This window comes from Prunus persica, chromosome G3 (genome assembly GCF_000346465.2).
Source record: "Prunus persica cultivar Lovell chromosome G3, Prunus_persica_NCBIv2, whole genome shotgun sequence".
Taxonomy (NCBI): domain Eukaryota; kingdom Viridiplantae; phylum Streptophyta; class Magnoliopsida; order Rosales; family Rosaceae; genus Prunus; species Prunus persica.
The window spans coordinates 76,144-101,542 of NC_034011.1; the positions used below are offsets into that span (position 1 = coordinate 76,144).

The 25,399-nt window shown below is 36.5% G+C and overlaps 5 protein-coding genes across 9 annotated transcripts; 1 reads left to right on the forward strand and 4 right to left on the reverse strand.

The window, feature by feature from the left end:
- LOC18788098 (germin-like protein subfamily 2 member 4) lies at positions 2,176–3,405 on the reverse strand. Its single transcript, XM_007221465.2, has 2 exons — positions 3,215–3,405; positions 2,176–2,965 (listed from the first exon to the last, which is right to left on the reverse strand). The coding sequence occupies exons 1-2, from the start codon at positions 3,333–3,335 to the stop codon at positions 2,418–2,420; spliced, it is 669 nt and encodes a 222-aa protein (XP_007221527.1). The 5' UTR covers positions 3,336–3,405; the 3' UTR covers positions 2,176–2,417.
- LOC18788060 (protein phosphatase 2C 32) lies at positions 3,981–11,386 on the reverse strand. Its single transcript, XM_007221402.2, has 5 exons — positions 11,113–11,386; positions 8,214–11,013; positions 7,566–7,679; positions 4,970–5,234; positions 3,981–4,328 (listed from the first exon to the last, which is right to left on the reverse strand). The coding sequence occupies exons 2-5, from the start codon at positions 10,443–10,445 to the stop codon at positions 4,213–4,215; spliced, it is 2,727 nt and encodes a 908-aa protein (XP_007221464.1). The 5' UTR covers positions 10,446–11,013; positions 11,113–11,386; the 3' UTR covers positions 3,981–4,212.
- Positions 17,331–18,858, reverse strand: LOC18787998. 2 transcript variants are annotated; one of them, XM_020559192.1, is made up of 3 exons: positions 18,196–18,858; positions 17,917–18,087; positions 17,331–17,750 (listed from the first exon to the last, which is right to left on the reverse strand). In XM_020559192.1, the coding sequence occupies exons 1-3, from the start codon at positions 18,754–18,756 to the stop codon at positions 17,541–17,543; spliced, it is 942 nt and encodes a 313-aa protein (XP_020414781.1). In that variant the 5' UTR covers positions 18,757–18,858; the 3' UTR covers positions 17,331–17,540. The 2 variants fall into 2 exon arrangements, with proteins under 2 accessions (XP_020414781.1, XP_020414782.1); XM_020559193.1 differs by having other exon boundaries at positions 17,642–17,777.
- Positions 19,129–21,553, forward strand: LOC18788056 (peptidyl-prolyl cis-trans isomerase). 3 transcript variants are annotated; one of them, XM_007221436.2, is made up of 7 exons: positions 19,129–19,348; positions 19,479–19,622; positions 19,796–19,940; positions 20,029–20,117; positions 20,268–20,322; positions 20,486–20,571; positions 21,147–21,553. In XM_007221436.2, exons 1-7 carry the CDS (start codon positions 19,262–19,264, stop codon positions 21,297–21,299), a joined length of 759 nt encoding a protein of 252 aa, XP_007221498.1. In that variant the 5' UTR covers positions 19,129–19,261; the 3' UTR covers positions 21,300–21,553. The 3 variants fall into 3 exon arrangements, with proteins under 3 accessions (XP_007221498.1, XP_020414785.1, XP_020414784.1); XM_020559196.1 differs by having other exon boundaries at positions 19,138–19,348; positions 19,473–19,622; positions 21,109–21,211; XM_020559195.1 differs by having other exon boundaries at positions 19,142–19,348; positions 19,473–19,622; positions 21,147–21,436.
- On the reverse strand, positions 21,382–24,098 carry LOC18788033 (uncharacterized protein C24B11.05). 2 transcript variants are annotated; one of them, XM_007221432.2, is made up of 8 exons: positions 24,044–24,098; positions 23,449–23,514; positions 23,130–23,195; positions 22,903–23,000; positions 22,659–22,784; positions 22,300–22,560; positions 22,095–22,160; positions 21,382–21,895 (listed from the first exon to the last, which is right to left on the reverse strand). In XM_007221432.2, exons 2-8 carry the CDS (start codon positions 23,498–23,500, stop codon positions 21,740–21,742), a joined length of 825 nt encoding a protein of 274 aa, XP_007221494.1. In that variant the 5' UTR covers positions 23,501–23,514; positions 24,044–24,098; the 3' UTR covers positions 21,382–21,739. The 2 variants fall into 2 exon arrangements, with proteins under 2 accessions (XP_007221494.1, XP_020414783.1); XM_020559194.1 differs by lacking the exon at positions 24,044–24,098 and adding an exon at positions 23,905–23,993.

Consider the following 25,399-nt stretch of genomic DNA (forward strand, 5'->3'; position numbering starts at 1 on the left):
AAAGTAAGAAACTAAAGCCTATATGGACTGTTCAAGATCATCAAACAAATTGGTGATAATGCCTTTCAACTTCAATTACCACCATACATGCATATATACTCGGTCATCAATGCCGAGAATCTTAAACTTTGTGAGCCATCTCTACTTGATGATGATCCCGACAAAGACACACCCCTTCCACCAATTGATGACTTAAAAATTGAACGAGAAGATCCTTTGCAAGAAGATTGTATCTTGGAACAGAAGGTTCGTGAGACTCGACATGGAAAGTATGAGTATTTCTGTATTGGCAGAAAAGATCAACTTCCTAGCAAGTCGAAGTGGTATATTCGAGGCAATGCAATAATAGAGTTTTCTCATCTCCCAATTTAGCTTGACCAGAAGCTCAGGCATCTTAAATAAGGGAGCCATGATCTAGGAGGATCTACCAACAAAGATAAACGTAATATAATATAATTATATTTTTAATTATATTATATTATATTATATTATTAAATTATTTAAAATCATAAAAACTAATAGTTCATAACGAATTGTTATAAACCATAAAAAGTTAATGGTTTTAAATGGGTGAAATGAATCAAGCAATTCTGAAAGCAGAACTTAAAGTAGTTCCTTGGTTTCTTTCTTCTGTTTCTCTAATTGTCTTAAAATTCCTCTCATTCCATTTTTCCTATAAACTAGGAATTCATAGTTCTATCGACTAGAAGTTTTGGATCAGACATAGGTCGCATGGCTCGTAAGCCGGCAACAACCTCAATTAGCCTAGCAGGGCCCAAGGAACGTCAATTGAGGAGTTATATGAAATTATCTCAAAACCTTATTACTATGATTTCTAACATTATGTGAATAAATAATAAAACTCAATGGCTTGTGTGAAAACATGATAAATATCAAGAGGTGTCTTTGTAATTAACCACGAGTGTAAATTTGTCATTTTGATAATGTTTTATGATGTCAACCATTTTTGGATGAAGTTTTAACAAAAATGATTTTATGTCATTTTGATAATGTTTTATGATGTCAACCATTTTTGGATGCAGTTTTAACAAAAATGATTTTATGAGACAATTTGAAAATAGGTATCAGTATAAATAAGTCATTTATAAAGGGTGAAAAATGTAAATAGCGATCCTATTTATAAAGGGTGGAAAATGTAAATAGTGATAAATATTTAAATTGGTGGAGAACTTCACGTATTGTTTCTTTCGATGTGGGACACATGCGAAGGCAAAATACATTATTAGGCACTCACTTGGATCCTCTTCAATAACATTTTTTAGAAAGGGATTCTACTACATTATTAGAAAGCAAAACATCACTTTTGGTTCCTATATTTTTTGGAATTTTCACTTTGGTCCCTATAGTTTCAATTATAACACTTTGACCCATATAGTTTGATATCCTTGCAAGTCAAGAACAAGTCCAAATTTCCATCCATTTTTGTGAATGAATAAGAACGTGTCACTGATGTCGACGGGTATTTTGGAAAGAATTTTATACGGTTTTGGACAAAATAAGCAATGTGTCCTAAAATTGTGAGGATATCAAACTACAGGAGTCAAATTGCCAAAATTGAAACTATAAGAACCAAAGTGGAAAACTAGAACAAGGGTCGAATTTCCAAAATTCAATGATGTTTATAATGCACCATTAAACTATAAAACCTTTAACGGTCACATGCATCCTCTAAAGGTAATAGCATCTATGACATCTACCCCGATGAGGACATTTTTAATGACGTGTTAATCCGAGTGTTGTGGTATGTGTGTCATAAACTATATTCAATGACGCTCATATAAAACGCATCATGGATGATATAATTTAATTACGTGTATTTTAGACTCATCATTAAAATTGTGTCATTAAAAAGGCATGTGTTTGTTGTAGTGACGGACCTTAAATGACTTTTTGCGAAATTAAAAACCTAAATTTTACACATTGTAAATATTAATGAAGGAACCTAGATTTGTTCTCCACTATTTGATTTATCCCGTATTCATGTAGCCTGTTTTGAGATTTTTTTTTTTCAATCATTCGAAAAGTATTTAGATAAAATAAATGGTCCATTTTAATCTCTTGAGTCTTAACAGAGAAGAAAGCATTCTAATGTGGTTTTGTGGTACAGCAAAAAATAAAAAGAATCTAATGTGGGCTCATCACGAAACTTACGCCTTGGGGTTCAATACTTTGATCAAAGTCGACAATTTTATTTTCCATATTCATATACATTAATTCTAAAGTAAAGTCGATCAAAAATCAAATTCCCAACAGATCGGGACATCGACCGAAATTAAAAGATTGAATTTGAAGCAATGATAGAGGGAGGAGGAAAGAAAAATAGAAAAATGAATGGAAATAGGTGGCAGCGTGGAGTGAAGAATTAACTATATATAAAAATAAATATTGTATTTTAATTAACTCTTTGGAGCAAGCTTGGATTTGATCTTGTCAATCTCCTTGGTACCAAGCTGGAAGGCTTTGGTCAAGACCTCGTCAGGAACAGGAGGTGTTGCCGTGAACAATGCTGCAGGGATGGATTGAGTACCAGGCAATTGGCTGTTGAAGGCAGCAATTACAGCAGCGGCCTTGTCCCCGTTGTTCTTCTGGAAGTGAACCAGACCCCTAGGAAACACAAAGATCTCGCCTTTGTTGATGGTCTTGGAAACCAGCTTGTTGGCTGTGGTGATGAATCCCACATCCAATTCGCCGACCAGCACAAATACTATCTCAGTGGCACGCTGATGGGTGTGAGGTGGGTTAAGTCCACCAGGTGCATAGTCGATGCGCGACAGGGACACGCCCAGTGTGTTGAGGCCTGGAACCTTTTCCACATTAGCTGCAGTTACGATAGAGCCCACTGAGTTGTTGATCAGCCCTGGCTTCGCAAGGCCGTCGAAGAAGAAATCAGCTGCCGTCACATTTGCATCATCCTTGCATGCAAACCCGTTCACTTTTACCCCCCCTACGTACGTACAATCATGCATGCATAATATATAATTACATTAATTACATCCATCATCAATCAACACAACATTAATATATATATATATAGAGCCTATAGGGTTATATATATGTTTCAGTCCTGTCACTTGTGATTGTGTGTGTGTACGTACGCCGGCCGTAGCAAATAATTACGAATATATCCGAAGGATATTAATTATAGCTAGTGTATACATAGAATAGAATAGAGTATGTACAGTACGATTCATACCTGAAGAAGATGGTAGAGCCACGCAGACATCTTGAAGCAAGTCCGGGTCCGATGCAAGTGCACCGGAGAACGCAGCAGTGAATGTGAAGATGGCTAGATATGCAACAAAGTTGGCAGCCATTGCTTAATTGATCCAAGAACACGATGATAAATATCACATGTGAAACAAATTCATTAAAGTATATATATATATATACATATAGCCTCATGCTAAATATATTATATAATGGAGGAAGAGAGCGAAGGATTATTCCAAGTTTGGTTGATCTGGTAGAAATTAAGATGAGGGCGATTGCTGTACAACTTAAGCAAAAACGACATATGAAAGGTTTTTAACTTAAATACAAAGAAAGCCATTTGAAATCCAGCAAATGAGGAGCCATGATAGGAAAGCTATGTTGGGTGAGAGATTGCAACGTGATAGGAAAGCTAGCAAGGCAGAGTAGGTTTAGTCTGGTATAGAAGAGACTTCAAATCTGAAAGAGAGAATGTTTCACCAAATCTGAAAGAGCTTCCAGTCCAAGTGGGGAGGGAGGCGGACTCGGAATTGAGAGGGATGGCTCTCCTACCATGCCACTCTTGCTCTCACTCGATTTCGTGTTTGTTTATTCTCCAAGTTTCTAACTTTATTTTTATTACTTTATATTATTTATTCACTTTACAACTTAGAATCTCACTTGATATTTAGAATTTCCAGGATGACATCGCACGCATGGGTGTGGAGGTGACTAGACAAATTAACCTCTTCCTAAGAAAACAATAAACATATTTCCTGATGCAACCAAAAGACTTTCGCAGCAGGATAATTCATTCGGACTTCAGCACACCAATATTTAACAGAGATGAAAGAAGAAAAGAAAGAAAAGCTTCTATAACAAATACATCAAGACTCTGATTCTTTCCAAAATGACTTAATACTTTGCCCAAAAAATTGTTACAATGTTGAGCAATATACAAATGTTTGAAATGGTAACTAAAAAATTGCCAGAGTGAGATACTTATCCAGATGATCTCCAAATTCTTCCCTCCAGTGAAACTACCATAACAGAAACATCATCATGGTATTTCCGCCGATCTCCTTGAGGAATATCAAGCAATTCATAAAAATCCATTCCTGCAACGATCAACAGGAAGCTATAATAAATATAATTATGTACAATACTAACATAATTCTTCCATAATTAGGCAAATCAAAAGCAAATTAACCAAGCAAAAAATGTGCACAAAAATTTAAGATAGCTTCAAGCCTAACACGTGGACAACACATTTTGGGTGACGTGGAACACGTGTGGCAGTTGGGCTTTCACACATGAGCAACCCGCTCTGATTACATGAAGGAAGTTGAGGTTCCACCCCAAAACCAATTGGCAATGGAGAGAATAGACCAACACCTTATAAGCCCTTGCAAGGTTTTCTAACTTTTCAATGTGGGACATTTTCACCTCCACGTTCTCACAGCAGCAGCCATAAAGCATTTTGAGTTGCACTACGTCTGACCTTACCCAAAAAACTGTAACTATGTCACTGCAGCAGCCAAGTAGCCAACCACCATATGCGGCAAGAAGGCAAGGACGCAGTTACAAATGAACGTATTTCCTAGCAATCCATGTGCCACGAGCATTACATATCATCTTGCTCTCTAGTTTTTTTTTCTTTCTGTTTTTCTGTTCATATCTTCTTTGGGATAAGAGTCATCCCATGTAATTTTCCATTGAGACCCTACCAAATCAGTGACAATAAATTTAAAGGACTAACCATTCTTTTTCGCAGCACGGAAGAGAAGCTCTGCAATGAGATATTGTGCAGGATCACCTTCCGGGACATTTTCCATGAACCATGTGACATGGGCAACCACCTCTTCATTGCTGAAGTATTGGTAGAGTCCATCAGAGGACAGTACCAAAAATCTGTCACTTGACGAAAGTCGATGGTGAAGAACAAAAGGAATGCAGCTAACGTAAGGTGCAATTCCCACATAATCAACTCGAAACATCTCTAGCAGAGCTTCATTACATGTTGGCTGCAACCAACATACGTTATAGACAAGGATTTAATCAGTCACACCTAAGCATTCATATCAATATAATATATAATTTGCATACACTTCTTTCAACAAGTTTAAGGTAGATAAAGCAATAATTCAAGCAATGCTGAGTGCCCTAGGAAATGCATGGAAGGAATTATCTCTTAAGGTCCAGTGTAAACCTATCATAGGGTAAAAGGCAATCACATAGGCAATGCACAAAATGGGGCTCATTACAAACGTAGACAATATTGGGTCTAATTTTAAGAACCCCTTGAGCAGAATGCATACATTTCAATTTTCCTTCTGAATTCTGAATTTGTTTTGGAGACTAGCAGATATTTTGCACTTGCACTTCTATAATATATTATATAAGCATATATAGGGAGAGCTCACAAGAATGAATTTTGAGGATGTTGCAATTAATATTGTAAAAGGAAAAACATGGAAAAGAGGCATTGCTGGTCCTGCAAGGTGAGGCATAAGCCTCTCAAGCATAAGTTATTTTAATTAAAATGTATATAATAATCAGTAAGTTTTAGTTCCCATTCCAGCATCACAATTAATGTCCATACATAAAATATTTAATTAGACATACAATATTCAAGCTCATCTAGACTGAGGGATGCAGGAGGCTTAAACTGGAGATAGGAATTTGGAAGGCTGGTTCAGGTCTTTTGGGAAGCATTTAAGCTTCCGCAAGTCTGATTTGGGGCTAAGTCCTATTGGGTGGGGATTAAAAGGGTTTAAAGGACAAACGACATCCCTTTTGTCCAAGACCCAACCTTCATGAACAAAATGATATCATCTTGATTCAAGTAAATGAGCCTTTAGCGAAACACATTGTTTCATTAAAAGCATCCCAGGACATATACTCAGAACGGCAACCTCAGGCCACCTCAGTTGCAGATTGTGTGCACCTCGCACTGCCTAGCCTCCATCATGTACGCCAAACATTTCTAAACAAGCTGTGCTTTGAGGCGACTGGATGACGCCTCTCCATGACGTGTGCACTGAGGCACGCCTCAAAAACGCTTTTCACAACACTGGTTACAATAGCATGTCAATAAGGGACAGCTCCCCAAGGACAAGGACGTTCTCTTTCTACTTCTTTTTCAGTAATTTTTTTTTTCTTGGAAAAAAGGGGAAATTTCTCCAAAATTGGTGGAGATTTTGCTTGAAATTTGAACAATTTCGGGAAATTTATATTTTACACGCGAATGATGGTCAAAATAGCTCATGTCTGCAATTTCTCCGAAAGTTTTTAAAGTTGCTAGAAATTTTTTATCTTCAGCAAAATAATAGGGGTTCTTCCGTTCATTTTGAAAAGCCAAAAATTTCACCAAGTTTCTAGATTCTTCACTCCTTTTTTACAGAAATTGATTTGAGCACACTATTTTATTTTACTTGCAATTGCAATAAACTAATACCCATTCCAAGTAAGTAAACACGCCATAAATGCATTTCCATTATTGTTAAGGGATGTTCTATTTACTTCTCCTAGTTCATGCCATAAAATCTGCATGCAAACATTCTATATTGGTCCAACAGTTATGCCTCCAATACATGAAATGATTTCAGCAACTACCACTGGAAACAAAAAGAAAATTATGTCTAAGAGTCTTAGCACATTGAAGGATGATAAAACCTTTATCATGAAAGGAATAAATAAATAAAATAACGGTCAATCATATAATATAATATATAGGGAAAAAAATTGTCTTTATCTATTTTCTTCATAGTCACTTCTACTTATCAATTCTTTGTTATTACAATGTAACTTCATCCACCAGAAAACAGCAACTATTTAATAGATTTTGGGACAAAACTTTCCATGAGAGAGACAAGGTGTGCTCTGTGTGTGTGTGTGTTCACTTGCATGGATATGTACCACAGAAATAAAGAATTTGATTAGAATAAGATGTACTTTAAAGAACAGTAGAAACAAAATGCTCACAGTAGACATTTATGACATTCCAGCCTGATACAATGTAATTGCTCAAATTGTTAAAAGTGCATTCAGGATTTTCCCTCTTTTGTAAAAATTATACTTTGCGTTTCCACATTTTGCGTTTCATTTTTTCTTCTTTGGCATCTAATCAAGATTCTGCAATTGTATACTAGAAGTCTGTTTATGAAAGAAAACTTGTATGATACGGAAACACATACATATTTGTAAAAGGTGGATCTGTACCCGTTTTCATGCCTATATAATTTAAAAAACAAATAAATTCATACAAAGTTTAGTGATACAAGAAAAAAAATTATGCAAACTTGAGTATTTGATAAGATGATCGTTTGTAGGTAAAAGTTACCAGCTGAACTGACCTTCTTCAAAAACCCAGCACCAAATGCTCTGGTAACCTTTAATTGCCCCTTTACTCGATCATTTAATATGGCTTGGTTGTCATCAGGATGTTCTGCCTTTATCCTGAAAACTTCCTGCAGAAGTCAAGAATACAAGATTATTCTTCAATTGCATGCTGACAATATCCAATTACCTTCTCTTGTACTATCCTGATTTAAGTGCATAACAATTAATGAAAAGTACTAGTTAGTTTTCTAAAAGTCCATAACCAGTGCAGCTTAAGCATGACATACATACTTAAATCAAAAGAATGATAGGCATACAATCAAGAGACCTGCAGCAAGGCTAGGCTTTCTAGTTGGGTTTTCACTATAAGGTTGGGTTTGATTTTCTTAATTATTGGAGCACACAGCAAATGTACACACCCAACAAAAACAATGCATTGCAGAGTAAACCACTGTAGGTGGGAGATTCAGATGCAGGTGCACATTCACATGCTCGCATACATGAGCAAATTTGCAAAGCATTGTTTATGATTATGTTCAGCTAATGATGAATGACTGAAAGAATGAATAACATCAATATAACAACTAACCAATACGAAGTAAATCTTGATAACAAGACGAAAGAATAACCAGATCAAATAACTCAAAAAATGAAAAACACACCTCCTCAACACTTGTGCTGTGATCAGTGGAAAGCTGAACTGCCCTCATCTTTAATCTGCATATGGATATCTCCCTGTTTTTATTAATCTTGTTAACTTGACCATTCTGATTATGTACCGGAGACTCCTCTGATATCCTGTCCAGCTCCATACGCACTAACGACTCTCTGGATTTATTCCTATGCCACGCATCATCCTTTCCAAGATTTGGATTAGGATGGCGATCATTTGGTCTTTCTTGTGCCAAAACTACACGGCTATCACCAAGGTTCATGACATACACATCTTGATCCTTCATTAGCATCACTAAAACACATGATCCCATCAAAGCAAGTTCTGCGTTTTTGTCAAGAGCCTTTTCCACCATTTCCATATAAGCCTCTTCAGTCCATTCAAGTGCTCGAGACATTGCTCTTAAAACTGCTGCATGATCAACAATTCCTGATTTGCATCTCCTAATAGGTCCCAAAGGCTCTCCCATTTTATCATCGACGCAAGCCACTTCTCTGTGCCAATCATAACTCCAAGGAAATAGTTTCTTACGCAACGACTTCTGCTTCCTGTACATTTTCCTAATCTTTGAGCTCATTGAACTCTTTCTCGCACCCTGCCTCTGTCCTGAAACAGAAAGAACATCTATGCCATCTTGATGACTGGATTCAATACCAGCACCTCCACCTCCTCCTGAAGTAGTGGGGTCTTCACCACGATGGCCAGAGCCATCTCCCTTTGTATTCAAAAAGCTATACTTTGAATTTTCATCTTGCGTATCCAAAGCATCTAGACCTGGCTGGCAATCCCATGTACCATTTCTATGCTTATCAAGCTCTAACGGTGACACATAATCTTTTCCATCCCAAGGTTCCATCTGAAGCAGCTCATAAAGCCGCATGCTTTTTCTGCCTTGACCAGTTAAATTTCCGGCTGGAACTGAAACAGAAGCAGTGCCCGAGATGCTGTCTTGTTCTGAATTAGGTAAATGCTGTTCAATACTCATCCTAACTTCATTGTTTTCCTCAACTATTTCAGACCTAGATGACAGACCCTTGACAATTCCTGGATTGCAAGGTTCTATTAAACTACTAGAAATTTCTTGGCTTGAAGAAAGATTTGAAAGGACTTCCTTGCTGGACACTGAACCAGCCTTGGAATTTCCTGTTTTAAGAGGTTCAGGCTTTAATGGATCATTTGGAGATTTATCTTCATAATACCAAAGCAACCCCTCGAGTTCTTTGTCGATAGCTCTATAGAGCTTGCTCATCAGAAAATCTGGTGCATCTGGCCCACTAAATCCATCGTATATCCCAATGAACAACCACCCTTGTTCTTCGGAAAGCACAACATGAACCCTATCTTCACCAGCCTTTCCGTGAGCCCATTGCAAGTTGTGAGTATTTCTAGACTCCCCTTCAGATGGCCCCCCTTCAAGATAGTTTCGTGAAGTCTCTGGCCGGTACTTTGGCTCCTTAGGATTCCAGGCAAGTTGAGTCACTGGGTGTAAGAAGAACCGTTGCATCCAACCAGAACCCAAAGAATGTTTTGAGAAGGTCCAAGAGAGGGTGTTTTTCATCGGCCCGCTAACACTCCTCATGAGACGCTGGAAGCCTGGTCTTCCACGACCGCGTGCAAGCGGTGCAGAGAAGGTAGATTTGTCAGTAGAATCAATAGGGCCAGACATTGCACCCTTCTCGATTGGCCCAGACATGAAACCACTACTCCTTTCCAAAGGACCGGAAGCAAAACCTCGCTCAAGAGGCCCGGACATAAAGCCATTCAAAGGACCAGAGCCATGAGGAGCAGGCTGCAATGGAATTGCAGAAAATGAGGAGGTACTCTCAAATGATGCGGCAGGCTCTTGGACATCAGTAGCAAAGAGGGCAGTCTGGTTGCCAGTGCGAGCCGTGGACACATTAGCACTGACAGAAGCCCCTGAGATCGTCTTGAATGTGGTTTCTGGGAATAACTTAGTTGGTTTGTGTAAAGCTGAGGGATCATCTAGGGCGTCATGTCTAAAGGAGCCACTTAAAGTTTCAGAATCAAGAGTGCTGGAATCAAGCGTAAACCTCTCAGAGTTTGTAGGGGTAATGGCAGGAGATTCGAAAATGGATGGTCTAACATAACAGAAGGAATGGCCTAATCCTTCGTCTAGTGGCTCGAGAAACTCTAAATCCACCCCGCTCTTCCCATTAAAGGGGACGAAACATCCCACAACACGAGAGGTGCCGTTACCCATTACTTAGAATTGACACCTCTGTAACTGTAACTTTGCAGCATCAGCATATAATCTTTTCTTAAACTTAACAGTATTCTGGTCACTGTCCATATGCATGATGCATCATCAATCATTAAATATCCAAGCCCAAAGCACCCATGCCCATATAATCTTTTCTCTTCTAAAATTCATTTTAGTCCATTAAATTAAACTAAAATAAACTCCACCCCTTTTGGTCAGTGCATCACTTTGAATTCACAGTGAGTAAATGAGAACTAGAGTGAGTGAGTGAATGAGTTAGAGGAGAAAGTAACAAGTAGAGAGTGTGAAATTCCATGATCTGACCTAGTGAAGAGCTTGTTAAAGCATCAATAAAGCAGTGGATCGAGCACAGAGTCAGACAGATCTAGCAGCGCCGAGGACAGTGAAAGGAATACATCGTATACAAACGCAGACATAAACCCGTTTGGAATAATCCATATCCAAATACGAAGCAAAGCTCAGACTGATTGAATCGTGCTCGCATATGCAACTAGCTGTTCAAATTTCAAAAGCTAAGCCTTTTTCTTCTTCTATGAGCAAGTGATTGCTGAGAATCAAGAAAAGAAAATCAGAGTCAGAGATATTCTATCGAGGGATCGAATGTGTTCCGGCAAATGGATGTGGAGAGAGAGAGAGGGAGACATACATATAGTCTACAGAGCAACAAAATGAGTGAAATTGGGGCAGGAGAAAATGTTTGTTGAAAACTAAATTTAACAACAACAAAAAAAGGTAGATTTTTAAAAATAAATAAATTGGGATTCGGTTTGATGATGAAGAATCAAAGTTTTAGTTCATCAAGGAGGGTCTTTTTCTTGGGGTTTTCAAATGGTTTCGGAGGGTAAAAAACAACTCGAAAAATATAAAAGGGAAAAGGGAAAAAAGTTAAAAATAAAAATTAATTAATTTCACGTTGAAAAGGGTGGACTGTTACATGGAAATGGAGGTTTGGCCCCTTTCTTTATTTTAAAACGATTTTGTTATGAATGATTGATTGGTGGTGTTTGCGACTTGGTGTATTGGAATGGTGCTGTTGGGGTCAATAAATAAGCACTGCTAGTGACTTGGCCCATCATCATGCTCATCAATGAATTTGGACTTTTGGATGGGTGGGGACACGGGACACCCTTCAATTCTTTGACCTTATTTTCACAAGTTTTTCAAATTAATATTACTGAATTACACTAATGCCCACTCAATACTTCTGAACTTCATCTTTTGTTTTAAAATTTATCTTTTGTCTAGATATAGTCCCAATCTCTTAGACCACAGGGGGTCGTTTGGTACACAGATTTGGCTTGGACTGGCTTGGACTAAATTTAGTACTATGTTTGTTTCATTTAATTCTAGTCTTAGATGGGATTGCTAATACCGGGCCCATCAAAAACACCTCCTTAAGAAGGAACTACTAATCCCATATAGAAAGGGAGGATTAGCTAGTCCTATGTTTATCATAGCATACATGTATACATGTATATATGTAACATATATTATATTATATATTAAGGTACATATATACATGTATATATATAAACACATATATACATATATAATATATAAATACATATAGATATATACACGTATATTATTATTATAATATACCCATATACATATGCATATTAATATTATAATAATAGCATACATGTATATATGTAATATATATTATTATAATACATATATATAAGTATATATACATATATGTGTATATATTATACCCATGTATGTATTATAATATACATATACACACGTATATAGATATATACATTATATATTTATACTATATATATTATAATAAATACATATATACAAGTATATACATGTATATTATTATTATAACATACCCATATATATTATCTATTATAATATACATATGTATATGTATATGTATTATACCCATGTATATATTATAATATATAGATACACCTATATACACATATATTATATACATGTATATCCGTATATACATGTATATTATAATATATAATATATATACATATATTATACATATATTATATATACATATGTATTTTATAATATATATAATATATATGTATATATACATACATATATAATATACATATATACACGTATATACATGTATATTATTATTATTATTATTATTATAACATACCCATATATATATATTATATATTATAATATACATACATATATATAAATATATGTATATGTATTATACCCATGTATATTATAATATACATATGTACACCTATATACACTTATATATATGTATGTACGTTTATATTATTTAAAATATATAATATTATTATAATATACTTATATACATATATACATATATATTATATATATTATAAAATACATATATATATTTTTGAAAAAATAAAAAAATTATAGTCCTAGTCCAAGCATACACCAAACGCAGGATAAGTGTTATCCAACTTAGACCAAGTCAAGCCAAGCCAAGCCAGTCCCTAAGCATAGTCCATGCCAAGACAGTCCTGTGTACCAAACGAGCCTCAGAAGTCCAAGAAATTGTGGTCACCCATCATTGGATATTAATCCAATTGTTCAAAAAAGTTTCTTAAAATAAGTGCAAGAGTGAGTGAACCGTTGAATTTACATCCAATGGTGAGTAACTACAAATCTCTTGAACCTCTGTAGTCCAAGAGATCAGGACTGTGTCTAGATATGAACTTAGTCAAGTTAGCTAGAATGGATATGCTCCTTATTCTACACCCGATTTTAAATCCCTCTTCATGTAATTTAGATTAGATTAAAATAGAATATCGCTTTCGCTTGTATTAAAAAAAAAATGTTATCTTTTGTGAACTAAGTCGACTATCTCATTAAAACATCTACATTTATGCTCCTAGTTTTTTTTGTTAAAATTTATTTATTTATAGTGAAATTTATCTAAATTAACTACACAACTAAGCTTTCTATAAAATTTCAACAAAAATTTTACATTCTAGTATAGGGAGTCATAAATACTTTAATTATTTTTTAATTCAGCATAAATGCTTCCTTATTATTATAAAAATAAAAATAAAAATAATAAAAGGATAGGATTAACTACAAAAGACCTCCCAAAACCGTAAGATCATTTACGAATTCATACCCAAAAATAATGTAACTGATTTTGCTAGGCTGTTTTGATTTGAGGATTTGTTAGCGAATTAGGGTTGGATTTTCAATAATTCATTGACATGCGTAATGTATAGGGCAGGAAACTTATGAAAACACGCCCCTGCAATGAGATGCCGAAAATAGCCTTTAAAAATTGTACACATGGGCAGTCAACGAGTTTTCTAACGATATCACTAACAAAGTGGGTAAATTGTAGGTTTTTCGTTGCTTGAGTATGCAATTGTAAATGTCCCCCAAAAATTAGTATGAACTCGTAAATAATCCTATAGTTTGGGAGGTATTTTGTAATTATAAAATAAATAATAATAAAAAAGGTTAGCATAGATAAATTTTCAAATTTCATTAAAATAAAGCATCATTAATTATAGGGGTTATTAGGCGTCCATTTCTCGCTCTTCAAATTTATGAGCTTCTAGGTCTGCATCATTATAAGGCAAATAAAAGCAAAAACGCTTAAACCAAGCCTCTCTCCTTCCTCTCTAAGTGCCACAATGGGGCCGGGAGAACACCACTGCTCCTCGTCCTCTCTCTCTCTTTCCCTCCTCATTTCTCTCATTCCCTATTCTGCCCAAATATGCTTGGATCAAGGGTTTTTGGTTGGTTTTTTGTTTTTTTTGTTATGGTGTTATAAGTTTTTGGGTGGCTGCAATTTTAGTGGTTGTCCCTGTCTCCATGGCGGGAATGACGGTTCTACTGGTATGTGATTTCTTACAACATTAACTAGAATATCATACCATATACAACATAATCATTCTTAAAAAATATTAGTTTAAATTTGTGTACATTATAATACATGTAGGTACATTATTTTGTGTACATTTAATATACCTTCGTTCATAATTATAACTAGACTCTCTGCGCGTGCGAGAGGCTTTTTTTTTATTTTTAAAAATTTTAATTTATTTTAGAATTAAAAAAGATAATGGCTAGTTGTGTTCCTTAAAAATAGGATTCATTATCTGATTTTTCTTTTAATTTTATTTTTTTTTAATATGAAAAAGTATGAATTTATCATATTATACTCAATAATTTTAATTCTTAATATTTGAATTAACCAAGGGCATTTTATGGTATTATGAATGTTTCACCATTATCTACTTTTTGCTTTATATATACTAGCCTCTCTGCACGTGCTTCTACGCCTGCGAGAGGTTTTTTTAAAAAAAAATTTTAATTTATTTTAGAATTAAAAAAGATAATGGATAGTTGGTTCCATAAAAATAGGATCCATTATCTGCTTTTTCTTTTTCTTTTAATTTTTTTAAATATGAAAAAGTGTGAATTTACCATATTATCCTCATTTAATTAATAATTTTAATTCTTAATGTTTGCATTAACTAAGGGCATTTTCTGGTATTTTGAATATTTCACAATTCTCTGCCTTTTGCTTTATATATATAGATAACTACCCTGTTATCTTTTATTAATTCTAAAAATAAAATAAAAAAGAAAAGAAAAAAACCAATTGGCACATGTGTGAGCATGTGTCAAGGGGCTAGTATATTTTTAATATGAAAACTAGCCTCTTGAAACATGCTCACACATGTGTCAATTGGTTTTCTTTTTCTTTTTTATTTTATTTTTAGAATTAATAAAAGATAATAGGGTAGTTATATTCCATAAAAGTAGGCCCTATTATCTTATTTTGTTTTTAATTTTAATTTTTTTAATATTAAAAAATGTGAATTTACCATATTATCCTCATTTAATTAATAATTTCAATTCTTAATGTTTGAATTAACAAAGGGCATTTTCTGGTATTTTAAATGTTTCACCATTCTCTGCCTTTTGCTTTATATATATAGATGTGTGAATTGACCATATTATCCTCATTTAATTAATAATTTTAATTCTTAATGTTTGAATTAACAAAGGGCATTTTTTGGTATTTTGAATGTTTCACCATTCTTTGTCTTTTACTTTATATATATAGATAAATAGATAATGTTTTTTTTTTCTACTAGTGTTTTCAGATCTTCACTAACGCCGACAAGGCACATGCGTCTCAAAGTTCTCAACAGGTTGGGCTTGGAAAACTGTTTTGAAGGCATCATATGCTTTGAAACTCTTAACCCTCATTACCTTGAACCAGTTGATTGCATGACGGAATCAGATGACCAAACGGTCATCATAGAACGGACACCAAAGGGTAAAGCCAAGTCACCAATTCTCTGCAAACCCTCTGTGGAAGCAATTGAAGCTGCTATTCCTATTGCAAATGTTGATCCAGAAAAAACTCAAGATTGGATGCTTTGCGAAAGTTGGAAGATCCCCATTTTTACTTTTTTCTCAGTCAAGCCTTACTTTACACACGATGAGCTACAAGTTTCATTCCTCTGACGGTTCAGTTATTTCTATTAGTTATTTTTTTTCAGTTGTAGAGCTCTTACAATGACTGTATGACGTCCTGCTACCTTCCCACTTGCTATGTTCCTAGCACTGTCATCAAAGAAAATCTGCAGGAAAAAAAAATCACCATCACATAATCTCCCAAATGTTTGAAGCAAAAGAATAGGTAAAGGCTTGAACAAGAAAAGAAGTAAAAATGGGGATCTTCCAAGTTTAGCGAAGCATCCAATCTTACAGTTTTTTTCTGGATCAAAATTTGCAATAAAAATAACAACTTCAATTGCTTCGAAAGAGGGTTTGTAGAGAATTGGTGACTTGGCTTTAGCCTCTGGTGTACGTTCTGTGATGACCATTTAGTTCGTTCAAGGTGATGAGGGTTTGTAGAGAATCTGATGCCATCATGCAATCAATTGGTTCGAGGTGAGGAGGGTTAAGAGTTTCAAAGCATAAAAGGCCTTCAAACCAGTCTTCCAAGCCCAGCATGTTGAGAACTTGAGCTGCATGCACCTTGTCAACATTAGTGAAGATCTGAAAACAACAATAGAAGCATTTTAGGGCTCGTTTGGGAGTGATTCTGAATAGGTCAAAAAACACTTCTATGGAGATATACACACTCTTAATACAGACCCAACTCCCTAGTGAATCACACTCACACTTGAGTTGATACCTTGATGACCTACTTGATTTCAGAACAAACCTCCCTTTATATAGCCAAGGAGAAGGCCATAGATGCATTGTACCATCTACCCACATCACGAACCAATGCATCCCAATAAATGCATTAAACCTTGTGGAAACTAAACTCCTTCTTTACCTCCAATGAACCTATGCACATACAAAGAATGCATGCAACTCTCCATTCACATACAATAGATGAATGTACTATGTGGAAAGAACACCACATGCATTAAGTAAGTTCATTGAATCCAAGTAAGCATCCACTTAAGTAGGGACATTGAACCCAACACCATCAGCCAAAATAAGTAGGCGGAGTCCCTTTTTTGAGTGTATGAAGTTTGAACAGAAACAAAGCTTGGTGTTTAATTGGTCGACCAACCTATAGAAAGGTTTTTTTAAACCAGATGGAGGACAAAACATTACGAGGAAAAGTTAAGAAAAAAAAGAAATAGATCAAAACTAGAAAGAAGAGTGTAAAGATGGGAAACACACCATCAATCCTGTTGTTTCTCATTTTAGTTTCCATTTAAGTAAACAACAGCAGGTCTATGTCTTCGAATGAGCCCGTGAGAGCTCGAATACGATGATAATGGCAACGCCTTGAAACAGAAAATATGCAATTGTTCCAGATATCTTAACCAGTGTGCGTAATAATATTAATTCAAACACATAGCCACACTGGATTGGTTAGTAGCATATAGGAAGTTGGAGTTTCGTTAAACATTGGTTTTGATGCGGTTAGACTGATGTATATATTTGTATTGGATTGTACACGCTTATTCACAGTTGTATACAATTCTTGGTTTCCTTTAGATGCGCAAGGCCAAGTGGAACCCAATTGGAGAAAGATTACAACAAATCACTTTCCAATATATATGTAATGCTGAATGAATATAACAATAGGGCGCATATATAGCATACTTAACGAGGGTGCTGCATAGTGTTACTGTGAGTTAGTTTCAGCGCTTCTTCTCGGATGCATGCAAGGTTAATTTTTATCTCCTTGCAAAGTCTACCCTCAACAAGCCGAACGGGCAACCACAGCTTTGGCTTTACATCAACCAAGTAGGAAAGAGTTGTGTGCATTTGCTGCTCTATCAATGAGTCGTCACATGATATTTCCCTATTCAGCTGCATCAACAATCATTCATTTTGACCCTGTAAGCTTTTAAAAATGAATCCCATTGTTGTATTGTATTGTACCTACCAAGTGTAGGCCTCATTTACCTCCGTCTAAGCTATTGTATTGTTTGCACCAGAGTACCCTAGAGAGACAGAGTTTAGAAGAGAAATTTACCCGTTGAAGAGACCATTTTCCTTGAAAGATTTCAAAGTCCCCTTCAACCATGTTAAATTCGATATCACGCTTGTGACCCAAATTAGGAAGGATCTCAAGCGGAGTCTCATAACAATCTACGATTCCTTTAGCATTGAATTTCAGCCCAAATGCCAAGTTTTGCTGCCCAATCTGTTAGAAATTTCAAATGTGAAATATGAGAGCCTACCCCATGAAATATTACAAGAAAGAAAGGCAGACACAGACACAGACGCACGCAACGCAAATTAAGGAGCAAACCTGAAAAAGTCGAGCGTAGTTGTCTGTCTTATGGAGCAATCGACAGACGGCAAGTCCCGGAATGAAGTCGGCCAATCTCTCATAATCAGTCAAGAGATTCCAGACAGTGTTGAGTGGGGCCTCTATCCCAATTTCCGATCGGATCCTCCGACAGTTGTTTCCCGTCTTCTCTATCTCTACATCAATATCAATATCAATCTCAATATCAATATCATCCGCCGCAGCATCCATATTTATGCTTACGTCACCATCACCATCCTCCGATACCGCTTGGTCATCATCATCATCCTCGTCATCCTGAGACAAGAAGGCCGAATCGAACTTGTTTGAAGATGAGCACTGCGCATGAGGTCTGCAACTGGAATGGGAGACGGCGGAATGGTTTGGTTTTATAAAAGAAGACGAGTAAACACTCGCCGCAAAGTTTGGGGTTTTTGAAGGCGGGTTTGCTTTTGTTACTGTTAGTAGCAGTAAGTAAGAGGGCTTCGCAGTTGCGGCAGCAGCAACAGCAGAAGCAGTGGGAGAAGGGACAGGGACAATATTAGCGCTTTGCATTTTCATTCATTCACTCACTGACACGCAGCCATTCTTATCTGACTACCCGATGCTTTCTCCTCCTCCTGAATGAGTCATCATCAGTTATCCGACTCACTCGCATCTTCTTTCTCTGTTTTTTTTTTTTTTGGTTTACTCCTCTCTCTCTCTCTCTCTCTCTCTCTCTCTCTCTCTCCCTGTATTGTATTGTACATGTACGTGTACGGGCTTCATTGACTTGGGTAGTTCATAATTGGGTTGGTAGAGGCCCAGTGTCTACTTTAGGGTTTAGGGTCCAAACCCAGTATCCTCCACTCATAACCCTTCTTGCGAGGTTAATCCAGCCCATTTACCAAATTCTTTCTTTCTTTTCTTTGTACTGGGTCTGGATGAGGTGTAGGCGGAGGATTTGAAGAATGAACTCACAGATGAGATATCAGAAATCTATATCAACTACCACTTTACCAGGCTCAGGCTCAGAGTAGAAAGACTTTCCTAGTTTCCTATCCACAAGGAACAAAACCGAAAGACAATGCCTATGGCCTCTGCATCTGCTGTCTCAGTGCAAATCTTTCACACCCAGAGACGCACTCTTTCTCCTCCTTTCCGTCATTTCCAGGTGAATTCCACAGCCCAAATATTGGATTTGAGCTTGAGACTTTGAGAGTAGGCCTGCCTTACCTATCTTGCTCATTTAAATTTGTCCTAAATGTAATTATTTTTTATGTGTGTGTGCTTCCAAGTTCCAGGGTGGTTATAGCCAATGTTCCATGCCATATGTGACATCCACTGCTACTGCTAAAAGGTTGCAGGTCACTCTACGCAGGCCTCCCTATGCATCCAGATTCTCTGCCAAACATCAAACAATGGTGTGCACCAACTCTATGTCAAATGTGAGTGCTTCTCCTTCTCCACTCCTTCAACAATGCAAGGAACGTTGAAATGGCTTAGAGGGTTTCAGTAAGTAGGAAATAAGCAACTTAGAGAAACGGGCGTTACTTGCAAAATCCGAATGGAAATACTAGTTTCTGAGAGTTAATTTTCTCCCGTGGTTGTGTGATTTTAGGATGTAGAGCAGCTGCAAGCCAAAGTAACAACCAAGTGCTTCTTTGACACAGAAATTGGCGGTGAAGCTGTTGGTCGGCTTGTACTGGGCCTCTTTGGTGACGTTGTTCCTAAAACCGTTGAAAACTTTCGCGCCTTGTGCACAGGCAAACCTTTCTTTCTCTTCTCTTCCCTTTCCAATTGCTGCTCTTATTCTGCTTCTTTGCTTTGTATTAATATTGATTGTTCTTGTAGGAGAGAAAGGATATGGTTATAAAGGATGCTCTTTCCACCGCATCATTAAAGATTTTATGATCCAAGGAGGGGACTTCACTGAAGGAGATGTGATCTCTCTCTCTCTCTCTCTCTCTCTCTCTCTCTCTCTCTCTCTCTCTCTCTCTCTCTCTCTCTCTCTCTCTCTAATAAATAAGATAGGATAGGATGTTCATGGGTTACTAAATTAATCCAAATTTAATTGTTTTTACTGGCTGCAGGGAACAGGGGGAGTTAGTATCTATGGTTCCACATTTGCAGATGAGAGCTTTGCATGTATGTTCTTGTTACAGAGCATAGAAAATAGAATAGAGCTTATATTACTATTTTCAATTTAATGAGAACTTTTACTTGGAGTTGAGATCCTTTCATTTGAAAGGCATTTGATTGTTAGCTGAAAGCCCTTACAGTACTAACATTAAAATACACTTATTGGCAGTGAAGCATGTTGGCCCTGGTGTACTGAGCATGGCTAATGCAGGCCCTGGTACTAATGGGAGCCAGTTTTTCATCTGCACAGTGAAGGTAAGATGGCTGCTGCAACTTCGCAATTCTTTCTTTCTGCATATCACATATTTAACTAAATACTTTTCTCTGACTTGTTTGAATTCTCAGTATGCTTTCCTTCAAATCCCATGTCTATTCTATATTTCCTATACTTTATGGGCAGGAATGACTTTTTTGAATAGGTGCAACTGCTTTGTTTGGTTGCAATCTTCTTGAGAAGATTTGATTTTGTTTTCGTCTAAACAACCATACAGAACATTTCAAATAAATCTTTAAACAAGCCCATACAACATCTATGAGATCCATCAACAGTTGAAAGAAGAACTGAGATATGCACACACACACACAGACAAATGGTTTTCAAGGTTTACTTCTATTTATGGATCAATTTTTGGTTTTTACATCATCGCACATCCAGTCAAAGTAGGACACTAGAATGATTGGAAATAAAACATTAGTTTTTTAGTATTATATCACTGTGTTCATTCCAGGCAAAGAAATTAAGTGTAACTGAAATGTACCCTGTTTAGCTGAGTTAGTTATGTTCTGTTTCAGAACTTTGTCAATTAATGTTTTGGATGTGCATCATGTAGACTCCATGGTTGGACAATCGCCATGTGGTGTTCGGACACGTGATTGAGGGAATGGATGTTCTGCGGAAACTTGAATCCCAAGAGACAAGCAGGTCAGATGTCCCTCGTTTGCCATGCAGAATTGTTAACTGTGGAGAGTTGCTTTTGGACTGAATGCCTTCTTACTCGTCAAAAAGTATAACTGTGGAATGCAGTTTTCCGGTTTGTCTATTCCAGAGTTGTTCTTAACTTTGTATCTTAGTTTGACTGTGAAATGAAATATACCAGTCATGCATCTGAAAGATTGTTCATTTCCGCTGAGAAAAGTTCAAATGGGAATATATAAGCTAGAGATGAATGTACATCCAACATGACGTATTCTTTTGGACTAAAAACAAAGACACACTTATCACTATGTTTTTAGAAAAGAACTACATGGAGTCAATTACACGAATTATATGGTATCAGTTGAACTCTATTGTTTTAGAAGATGTATAATAAGTTGGTCTTAAGGATCCTTAAATTCACTTTTTTTGGCCAACTTACTGCTAAACTTCATTGACTGACAATTGCATTCCAAGGTGACTGAAATAGTGACACGGTCGGTAGAAGACCTACGCAAGGACCACTGTGTCAACAGCAGTTGACTGTATAAATTGCTCTAGTTGTTGCCCCCCTTCCCCTTCCCATATCTCAGGTATTGCTTCTTTGATGTTGTGGATGCTGCTTAATGCATGATCTGCACCAGGCACTAGTACTGAACTTCCCACCTGCCATAAGTTTCCAACTTGTATCAAAACCTCACAAAATTAAACTTCAAATAACTTGTTTGTTTGTTGATGGTAGTGAAGAGAATCCGCAAGTCATGCTTAAAACTTGTAGTTATTATGATGAGCTACAAGATTCCTTCCTCTGATGGTTCAGTTATTTCTATTAGTTGTTTTTTTTTTGTAGTTGTAGGGCTCTTACAATGACTGTATGAAGTCCTGCTGCCTTCCCACTTGCTATGTTTCGAGCACTGTCATCAAAGAAAATCTGCAAAAAAATAATAATAATAATCTCCATTACATAATCTCCCTAATGTTTGAAGCAAAAGAATATGTAAAGTAAGGCTTGACCAAGAAAATAAGTAAAGATGGGGAACTTCCAAGTTTAGCTAAGCATCCAATCATACAGTTTTTTCCGGGTCAACATTTGCAATACGAATGGCAGCTTCAATTGCTTCCACAGAGGGTTTGCAGAGAATTGGTGAATTGGCTTTGCCCTCTGGTGTCCGTTCGATGAGGACCATTTGGTCATCTGATGTCCTGCAATCAACTGGTTCAAGGTGATGAGGGTTAAGAGTTTCAAAGCATATGATGCCTTCAAAACAGTCTTCCAAGCCCAGCCTGTTGAGAACTTGAGCCGCATGAGCCTTATCAGCATTAGTGAAGATCTGAAAACACCAGTAGATGCATCCTAGTTTACCATAACCTATGACTCTATGAACAGGAGGCAGGAAATGTGAACAAATTTTAACCAGTACTGACGTACTATTTTTCTCTGGGGCATCGATAACAGAAGGTTCCTTAACACCAGATCGTGCTTCAATGAATCGTAGGGTAGCCTGCCGTGGACGTGTGAATGAAACTCATCGTTGTCAAATTCGTAACCAAGAGCCTGGATGAAGAGATGGAAACTATCAAAGTTCTAGATATATGTATATAAATATTGAAGTAGGATACTAAGATTGATAGAAAACAAACTCCAAGGTCAATTGGACAGCGATCTGTTTTACCTTTAGACCGGCCATGGTTGTCCCATATTCCCTGTACAATTCCAGGCACATCCTTGGTACCTCACTTTCTTCTATTTGCAAGTGGTGCAGCATGAACTCTACAATCGAAATTGCTCAACCTCATTATGAGTAATCTATTAATGGTTATGAGTAGTGAAATACAATATTATCACCTGACTAATATATAGCATCTTCTTCTGATTATTAATAGTAGTTTACGGCCATACCTTCAATGTTCTTGCGGCATGCCAAGTTGAGACCTGAGCTCAGGGGATATAGAGTATCATCCAAATCTGTAAGACATGTTGGGAAGCCACCAAACAGAAGAGTGAGTAGTTGGTCAAGTGAAAGTCTGAAAGAAGAGATGCTTTTAATAGTTAAATCCAGAAATCTACACAATTAATTCAAAGTCAATAAAATTTACATATAAAAGAAGAAGAAGAAAAGCTTATAATTTTCATCTGGTTAATCGAAACATTGTACACTTGGCTACAAAAATAGAGAGTGAGTGCCTTTTTTAAGTTGCATCATTGTATTGTATCTTACCAAAAAGCAAGTAGTCATATTTGGCTCCAACGGACCTCCCAACATCATCCATCTTCAAGAATATACCTGAAACAAGGTTCCACAAAGCTGGTTAAGGAAACAAAGTTTAGAAGAGTGAATTTTGAAAATCCATCTTAATGAACATGTGCATATGAATGCTACTGGAAATTAAGAACACTTCCAGCAAACTCATAACTCAGTAAAACTCTGGCAGATTATATTCATTCAACACCATGTTCTTCAAACTACATCGATATATAGCGTATAAGGCCAGAAGAAGAGTAGAGAATAATGATGAATAACGATCATTGAGAAATCAAAGTTTGGTGGATGAAAGGAAAATAAAGTGAGATATCTTAAAAATTCATCAAGAAATGCAAGAGATATGTATATATATATATATAGCTTCATATTATGAAGCACCAAAGCAATTCTAATTTACGGATTTGTTATCACCTTGTTTCTCTGCCCGATTAGAGTCATCGTTTTCAGTATGCATGATGAAAGCAATGCAAGTCCGTCGCAAAAACGTTAAATAATTTCAATTCTTTGCACGTATATGGAGTAGGAAACGAAAAAAATAGATAAAGATTACCTTGAAATTAATGTATAGTAGAATGACTATATATAACAGCTCTGGTCTGGTCTGGTGCAAGATATAATTGGTTAGGGCCGGAGATTGTGTACATATAATATACCCACCAATTTGAAGAAGGTGCGAGATGATGCTCGCCATATCTGAGGTGAGGTGGTGAGAGCATATTAAATAAATAAAACTATATTCTCTTTGGTCGTATTCCGAATCACTAAAGTCTATGGAATTAAGGTAGAGCTGTCATTTTCGATCTCTATGCATGGGTTTTTCAATCTTAATTATCTCAGGGTATATATCAACAACATATACTATATATAGCTATAATCTATTAGCTAAACGACGTAAACGCAATGCATGCATGACCGTACGTCTCATCAATTAATCTCTTATCTTTGTCGGCAGCAGCTGGGGGATGCTTGAGGGGGTTTAGGTTTGAGGATGATACTGCGGTACAAATTAATTGAAACAAAGAGATCATATAGTTTTTTATGAGCTAATAATTAAAGAATCAACCAAGGATATATTGGTCAGGAATTTAAGAATCAAGAAGATTACCCTGTAAGTGGGATTGTCAAGGTGACGACTATTCCTTCTTTCTAAGATCGATCGATGGTTACATGGAATAAAAGCATAATGCCCATAATCTAACATCTGTTTAAATCAAACGATATCGCTTTGTATTATTCTATCACTGTGTTTTCCCGTCTTTCTATCATCTATCCATAGAATCTATGGATGGCGGATGCTGTCTGTCCCAGCAATTTGCAACCAACTAGGCTATAGGTGGTGGCTTTTGACGTGGCCCATTAGGAATCTATCTACTCGTACATGGCACCAATTTCAAGCCAAAAAGTTTTTTGTTCAGTTGGGTTCTAGTGTGAGCTTAAGAAACAGCCTATGATGCTTAAGTTAGACAGAGACAAACAATAATTAGGAGTCTTGGACTCATATCACATTCTTTGGTGGCTGGAGGTCTTGAATATTTATATTGTTTCTAGTTTAGGGCTCCAATTGGTAATCAGCATATGTTATGCACCCATTGACCAGTTTTAATTGCCATCATTGCTGCCTATCCCACCGACTAGCCAATTTGATTGTTTGATATTTGTTTTTGACATTAACTGTTTAATAGGTGTGGGGGTCTTTTTATTCCAATAGCCTGACGAATAGGTCTGGGCTGCCGAAAAGAGAAATATGTGAAATTACCTCCTATGCCTGAGTTCAAGAATTAGGCCTCAAGAATGCTTCGAAAGGATAGTGAAGCCTTAGGAAGCATCATGGTTATCTTCACTAACAAAAACAACAACTGCTTACAAATAATTTCTTAGCTTGGCATGAGAGGCTTATGGCATGGGA

Coding starts and splice junctions, on each gene's coding strand:
- LOC18788098 (XM_007221465.2), bottom strand. CDS start 3,335: ATGGCTGCCAACTTTGTTGCATATCTAGCCATCTTCACATTCACTGCT. Junction 2,966..3,214: donor GGCTCTACCATCTTCTTCAG/GTATGAATCGTA, acceptor GTACGTACGTAG/GGGGGGTAAAAGTGAACGGG.
- LOC18788060 (XM_007221402.2), bottom strand. CDS start 10,445: ATGGGTAACGGCACCTCTCGTGTTGTGGGATGTTTCGTCCCCTTTAAT. Junction 7,680..8,213: donor ACAGCACAAGTGTTGAGGAG/GTGTGTTTTTCA, acceptor TGACTTCTGCAG/GAAGTTTTCAGGATAAAGGC. Junction 4,329..4,969: donor CCGTGCTGCGAAAAAGAATG/GTTAGTCCTTTA, acceptor TGATCGTTGCAG/GAATGGATTTTTATGAATTG.
- LOC18787998 (XM_020559192.1), bottom strand. CDS start 18,756: ATGAAAATGCAAAGCGCTAATATTGTCCCTGTCCCTTCTCCCACTGCT. Junction 18,088..18,195: donor ACTACGCTCGACTTTTTCAG/GTTTGCTCCTTA, acceptor AATTTCTAACAG/ATTGGGCAGCAAAACTTGGC. Junction 17,751..17,916: donor GAAAATGGTCTCTTCAACGG/GTAAATTTCTCT, acceptor TTGTTGATGCAG/CTGAATAGGGAAATATCATG.
- LOC18788056 (XM_020559195.1), top strand. CDS start 19,262: ATGCCTATGGCCTCTGCATCTGCTGTCTCAGTGCAAATCTTTCACACC. Junction 20,323..20,485: donor TGCAGATGAGAGCTTTGCAT/GTATGTTCTTGT, acceptor ACTTATTGGCAG/TGAAGCATGTTGGCCCTGGT. Junction 20,572..21,146: donor TTTTCATCTGCACAGTGAAG/GTAAGATGGCTG, acceptor TGCATCATGTAG/ACTCCATGGTTGGACAATCG.
- LOC18788033 (XM_020559194.1), bottom strand. CDS start 23,947: ATGCATACTGAAAACGATGACTCTAATCGGGCAGAGAAACAAG. Junction 22,785..22,902: donor CAACCATGGCCGGTCTAAAG/GTAAAACAGATC, acceptor CTCTTCATCCAG/GCTCTTGGTTACGAATTTGA. Junction 21,896..22,094: donor CAGGACTTCATACAGTCATT/GTAAGAGCCCTA, acceptor AACTTATGGCAG/GTGGGAAGTTCAGTACTAGT.